General features: G+C 27.9%; 1 protein-coding gene across 1 annotated transcript; it reads left to right on the forward strand.

Moving 5' to 3' along the window:
• Positions 1-3,747: 3,747 nt before the first annotated feature.
• Positions 3,748-6,286, forward strand: LOC136976026 (nicotinamide N-methyltransferase-like). Its single transcript, XM_067271219.1, has 3 exons — positions 3,748-3,936; positions 5,672-5,879; positions 5,969-6,286. Exons 1-3 carry the CDS (start codon positions 3,777-3,779, stop codon positions 6,132-6,134), a joined length of 534 nt encoding a protein of 177 aa, XP_067127320.1. The 5' UTR covers positions 3,748-3,776; the 3' UTR covers positions 6,135-6,286.
• Positions 6,287-7,350: the final 1,064 nt, after the last annotated feature.

Raw genomic sequence — 7,350 nt, forward strand, 5'->3', positions numbered from 1 at the left:
GTGAATATGCCAAACTGCCACGAAAGCCAAACTAGATAATAAATTAATAATTAATTATCTTTCCATTCTGAGAAACTTAAACAATTTTAAACAATAAATTAGAAAAGAAAAACTATATATAACTTAGAAGGAATTTAATAGCAAATCGTTTAGAAATTGCAAAACGAAATTTCAATATTAGATTAAATATCTGATAAGATACTTTTGTGATAAATGGGTTGTTACAATATCTTCGTAATTTTATAATTATCTTTCACTTTCACTTTATACCTTCAATTTTATTTAAAATTATTTTTGTCGTTTAAATTATGTAAATAAATTAGGAAATTGAAACTTCTCTCGCTTATTTACATAATTTTCAAGAAAGCGACATATCAATTTTATTTACAAATTATATATCGTGTCGTAAATGGCATTATTCCGAGTAACTCCGTTAATTAAACTGAAACTGAAATATTATTATAAAGACGAGTACCACCAGATTTATACGCATTTAAAATCTAAATAGGCTATAAGCGAGTAAAAAGTCTATATATATGCACGTTAAAATGAATTATGCGTGTTAAAAGACCTAATAATATTCAGTAAAATCTGTAAATTGAAGTTAATACATACTTCTGTCTGAGAGCAAATCTTATTAACGTCTATTGATAGGGTCTATTACGTCACACTTCTTAGGTGAGAGGGGATAAACATGCGTGAATGGATGAAATAGGTGACACGAGGGATTTAGAAATTATGACGTCACAAAAGACGTCTTAGAATAATGTTTCGTGCATAATCAAGTAATTCACGAATAAAATTACTTGTTCAATAGAATTTTATATCTATCTTTACTCTCTAAACAATCATTATAGAATTTATATATACAATTGTTTACAAAATGTTTGAGAAAGACCTGGTTAACCTAATTTCTCTAAGTAGTCATATATTTTGATTTATAGTCGTGTTCATACAATGAGAAATGAGTAAACACTATTATTAAGTAGTTAACTAATTATAGATTTAGTGTCGAAGTTGATAGTAACATTTCTTTCCCAACTGATATCATAAACACTGACAGTATTTTCAGGCAACTACAACGTGGATTCGTTTTGACGTGATGTTGCGCTGTTGTAAGGAAATTTCAACACGCGAAGACACTTATCCAATATTTAGAAATAAACTATCTGTGGAAAAAAGGTTTAACGATTAAAAGAAGAAACGACGTTTAAAGTGCTAGAAACAAACACGTTTTACATTGCCACGAAAATCTTTCATTTTTCAAATTCTCAATATCCTTTGAATTAATCGGATTAAAATTATTGTAAATGTAACGTTTATTCATTTAGTAATGTTAAATTTAATTCGTTTCTTCTAAATATTGCGAAACATTGCATGTAAATTTTGCGAGCTCATCCGTAATTGGACGGAGGAGTGATACTTTCACGCGAACTGTACAGTACATGCTCAAAAAGATTCACTATACAGTACAATAGCAGAAACTGACTACAGATCGTTTGAAAGGAACAGTACTCGCAATAAAGTTTATAAAGCATATATTTAGTCCCGAAAATGGTCGAATCTGCAAAATATGCATGAAAAATCATAAATGCGTATTTTGTTAAAATTGATTTATTCATAAAACGATATATTGTTGAATACATATAACGTGTTATCTGGCAAGATTTTTGAACAACTTTGACCTAATCCGTGTTTATTTAGGGGTTTTAACCTTATAGCATTTAATGAAGAAGCATGCGCGTGCATACAAGTGCAGCAATTAAAAATGAGTTTTTCACTTCGTGTTATCGGAAAAATCAAACTAATAAATATCTGACACGTAAACTTTATATTATGTTTATCAACATTATTACGAATAAATTTCAAAAAATGCAATAACATTATTTTCTGCATCGAGGGTATTATATAGCTAGTAATTGCAACGTCTGTACCCGAAATTGCATTTATTCATTAAAATAATTAATGAATAATTAGTTTACATATCTCTGCCTACATTTAACTTGCTTTTTAAAATTTACTTTATTCTTATCTTGGAATTTTGTAAACTGTTATTATCATAAGTTTTAATGGCAAAATTCCAAATAAGTTTCTTGTTTACCTACTCAATAATTAATGATTATATGTTGCAATATTAAAATACTTTCATTTAACAAACAGCAATTAACTAAAACTTTATCACATACAGATTCAGCAACTTCGCTTATTATCTATTGAATTATCGTTTAGAAAATAAAACTCAAACGAATCGTTGAAAATGAAGGAAATTATAAAACATTTATTAGCTGCAACACCTCAAATAGACAAGAAAGAAATAAATTAATTCCTCAAATTGAAAATTGAGAAAATAGTTTTGATATATTATAAATTTAAAGGTTTAGCTGTTAATATTTAACAGTTTTAACAAAAAATTTAATTCCAACGTGCGTAAAAGTACACGTTTCGTCAATTAAATGAAGTTTGGGTTAAACTAGCAACGTTCAGACAAACAGTAAGATATTAATTTACTAATTGATTATTATATTATTACATTTCGTGAGAAGTACATATTATAAAGTTATTACTTAATTACTATTTATTATAAAAATACACCTATTGACTATACATCTACAATATTTTTTTATGATACAGAAAAATATGTAAAATTACTTTGGTCTTTATTTTATCGTATTTCTCGCGATATAAATAAGTTTTGTGTTATATTATTTGTAGATTTATCTAGTTTAAAACCTGAAAACCTGTAAAAAAAACGCTTGTACCAACATTTTTAATTTATTTTTGTATATCAGTTTTTTAACCATTTAGTTCATTTTTTACGCATACTCGTTGATTTCTTTTATTGTTGTTTGTTTATGCGGGTGAATACGAATTGTATTCCGGGACTTTTCCTGTTTTTTTAAAAATAAAAATAAATAAATTATAACCTATTTTAATTGTCTACCATAAAACAATACTTTAAATTAGGTAGAAAAGAGCAAAATTGATAAAGAATTGTGCAATATTTTTCAAAACGAAAGTGAAGGCATTTGACAAAACACAGAGTTGTAATTTTATTTCCGTTAACCAATCCGGTTAAACATAAACTCGTGATTTCATTATAAAAAACAAATATATTTTATTTAAATACCGGAAATAAATTCCAATTACACCAGAAAAAGTTTCTCTTGTATTCGAACCACTGCCAAGATAATAAATCCGATCTTCCGTCAAGTAAGTATCATTAAAGTTACTTTAAAAAGCTAGAAGTAATATATAGTTTATAGTTATCGCTAGTTTTTTAAAGTATTTATATTCAGTATTCCATTTAAAATGTATATAATAGAGATAAAGTATTATTAGTATTGTATGTCATATAAATATTTGCGGCGGAATTGTCTTCCAAAGAATTGCTAGAAGAAATTTAATAACATACTACACGACAAAATTTTAATAAATTCGTCTAATAGGTTTATTCAATAATTGTGAATAATATAGTAATAGATGTTGGCATTAATGTTGTATTGATAGATTATATTTTGAATCGGAAAGCCATTTATTATAATTTCATTCTTTTCAATAATTAAAATTTTTTCATTCGCTGCTTTACAAACTAATTGATGTGTTGGAATATTAACATATTTTTGTCAGGTTACAGTATAACATTTCAGTGCCAAGCTCTTCTGGATTTATGTTATACATCCTGTAGCAGTATTACACAATATTCGAATATACTCTTTTAAAAACACGATATTATTTTACATTTTATCGTTTGATTTTAGGTTAATTTTTCGGCTGATATGGACAATCATTTGAGTACCGAAACAGATGAGAAGTATAAACTATCAGAAAAATACCACATACCAGAATTTCCAGTCTTCTATAGAAAACATTTATTAAGTCAAGAAACTGAAGAAGAAGAATTTATATCTCTGACTCTTCACAGAATCTTTCAAAATGGTATGTAATATGCTTTCATTAAATACATAAGACACTTCTCCGAGATAGAGCTTAAACCAATTAGAATTAGGTCTCAAGTAGAATACGTGCGAAGGAAATTAAACAGCATAAGTATTTTATAAAAAAATAGCTATAAATCTCTAAAAATGTGACTTAGAGCTTGCTTAATCTATAAAATATTCTGTAAATTTGTTAATATGTAATTATTTGAATTTTTTGGGGTATTTTATTAATACCATGCTCTTAATTTTAATTTTTTTATTACAATTTGTTTACTGTGCTAGATTGCTTATTCGAATTGTTAAACACAAGATCGTGTTATTAACTCGATCACTTGGCAATAAAGGTGGAGTCAAAAGCCAAGCGATTGAGTTAATAACACGATCTTGTGTTTAACAATTCGAATAAGCAACTGGTTTAATTTTAATTTTCACGGATCGCGTTACTTCTTGTTCAGTTAAAAGAAAATATGAATTTTTTTCGTTTAATTTATATTTTTATCTTATTTCAGCCTATTAGAAATTTTAATTTCAAATACATAAAATCCTAGAAATGTATAAATTAATATATTAGATTTTTAATGAATAAGTAACGACCACACGTCTTTTTCCATAGTACGAATAAACCGTAATATAAATACTGTATAACGATATAATTGTAAAATAGTTATAAAAAATGTTTTAAATTTTACAGATTTAAAATTGGCTAATTTGTTCTTTTATTTATTTAGGTGAGGCCCCGAAAGGTCATCGAACACTATCCAAATATTTATAATATTGGTTATATAATATCGTAAAATAAAATAGCGTTTGGGCCCTGTAATTAATGTATTCAGTTATACGAGAATTTAGGCGAAAAAAAACAATTTTTATGTGGTCATAATTTGCACAATTTTGAAATAACGCTCCATATAATAGAAGTAACGGCGATAAACTGGTGTTAATTAATGTAAAATAATTTAAATATAAAGTTATACGCGATACGGTACAGTACATAAAAGATTTTAAATAATAAATACGGACAGTCCTCGACTTTTGGACTTCAATATTTCTTAAGCAATGTGTACGAAATTCAAAAAAGAAAAATACAATTGAATGCAATAAGGAAGAGTATATCGATCACTTTTATATGGATTTTAATTTACTTTTAGTAAATTTTTACAGGTTTATTCAAATCTCTGTTATTGATATTCATTTTTAAAATTCTATTAAGTTGTTTTTGGTTGAAACTAAGCTTAAAATTGTTGCTTTGATAACTATTCGATGAACACATCGCCGGAGATTTTAATACATTTCTAGGAAATAATTGAGTTTTCATAAATTTTCAAACGTGATGCCAGAACGAAACGTAGGCATAAAATCACGATCGATCCTATAATTAATTTAAATGCAGTCAATAGTCTTATTAAGTTAAACGTACTAATTATAAAGATTAAATCGATTATTATTTAAAGTCGTCTACGTGGACGTTATTTATTAATAGGACCTTGTACTGGTGTATTGGCACAGTAATGTGAGTTAATTCAGGAAAATTTCTTTATTTTATCACCTGTAGTAGCAATATCCGTACACATTTTACACGTGTTTCGGGCTAGCATGCCCCTCATCAGCAGTATTACCACTATGCTCTATAATTAACAATAAAATCTAAAATATTCCGAAAAAATTTAATAAAGTAAGGCTTTTCTAATTAAATCGATTACTTTCGAATGATCAATAAATATCATTTCTGACAGGTCAAATTAAAGGAAAAAGATTACTCGATGTTGGATCTGGTCCCTCAGTTTACAGAATTGCAACTGCCAGTAGATTTTTCTCGGAAATTATTCTCTCCGAATACGCAGAATGCAATCGTAAAGAGTTGAAAAAATGGCTGGAAAACGATCCGAGTTCTTTGGATTGGTCTAAGTTTATCAAAATGGCGGCGAGATTTGAAGAAAATGGGTAACTATATATCGTTTTTTGTATTATTGCATAGAAATAATAAAATTCTAACCTTAATGGTGTTTTGTTTGTAATATTTATTTGAACAGAAATGCGGAAATGGGAATCAAAGCCATCGAATCGAGGATAAGGCAGAGAGTGAAAGACGTCGTGCCGTGTGACATCTTACATCAGCAAATTTTCGCTAAAGATATTGGAAAGTTCGATGTTATTTTTTCTGCTTATTGTTTGGAATGTGTCTGTCCCACGCCATAAGCCTTCAAATCCGCTATTAAGAAAATAGCAAGCTATATCGTTTCGGGTGGAGCTTTGGTATTAATTACTATAATAGATAGTTCGCATTGTATCTACGTGAATAACGCGGAGCGAATTCAATTTAATGATTTATGCGTAAGCGAAAAATTACTTACAGAAGCATTAACGGAAGCTAATTTGACCATAAAACATTGGTATTATAGCAAGGATATCGGAGAAGCTCCCATGACTAAATGTAATGGAATAGTTGTGTCGTCTGCCATAAAGAACGATGAAATGTAACCGACAAAGATGAAAAAGTTTTACCACGAAATCTTCTCTCTTACCGGATTAATACGATATTATATTCGTTATACGGTATATCTTCTATAATCGGGATTGCATAATGAACACATTATTGTATAATTAATTAACGTGATATTTGTATATAAGCGGAGACACGCTTAGCTACTAACATTGCTCTTTATAAATTTCGAAAAGTCTATCAGATATAATCAATTAGGGTAAAAACTGTTGAATTAATACGTAAAACTTTGTGCATGAAGTTAAAATAGTGGGTACCGACGATTAATGCGAGGTATTCTGTATTAAACAGCGAGTGTATTTTTTTATGATTTTCAGAGCTTTTTATTATTTCAACAAATTTCAATTTCACGTCTACAACCGAGCTTCAGATCTATGCTTTACTACGAAACAATTTACTGCATTATTTCCTGGGAATATTGATTATATATATAATAAATAATTTTGTCTACTAATTACATAGATTTATTTTGATTTTAGAACAAATTTTCAATTGTATTAAAAAATATTTGTGATTAAGAGTGAAGATTTGAGTAAGAGGATTTGAAATAAAAGATATTATTGTTGTTATTATACTACATATGTCTATATCGTAAATTTTCTTGATTTATCATTTATAGTTCGAAAACAAGGTGTTACCTGTTTTTTCATGTCACTTAAGTGCTGTTATTCTTTTAAACAAACGTAAAAACTGAAGACTGCGCTGTAGTTGTCAACAGTCACATACACAAAATAGGAAGATAAATTGTAGGAATAAGGATTATAGTTTAAATTTACAACAGTCAAATTCCGTTAATACAAAGTTAGGACTTCTCACTTTGCAATAGACAAATTTTAAAAATTTTAACGGTCACAACATTTGCCGTTTGATACATAATCAAGAGGCGTATCAAATGATAAAATCCCCATTTTT

The sequence above is a fragment of the Centruroides vittatus genome, unplaced genomic scaffold (assembly GCF_030686945.1).
Source record: "Centruroides vittatus isolate TY-2023 unplaced genomic scaffold, ASM3068694v2 contig_392, whole genome shotgun sequence".
In the NCBI taxonomy this organism is placed as follows: Eukaryota; Metazoa; Arthropoda; class Arachnida; order Scorpiones; family Buthidae; genus Centruroides; species Centruroides vittatus.

Coding starts and splice junctions, on each gene's coding strand:
- LOC136976026 (XM_067271219.1), top strand. CDS start 3,777: ATGGACAATCATTTGAGTACCGAAACAGATGAGAAGTATAAACTATCA. Junction 3,937..5,671: donor TCACAGAATCTTTCAAAATG/GTATGTAATATG, acceptor CATTTCTGACAG/GTCAAATTAAAGGAAAAAGA. Junction 5,880..5,968: donor GCGAGATTTGAAGAAAATGG/GTAACTATATAT, acceptor TTATTTGAACAG/AAATGCGGAAATGGGAATCA.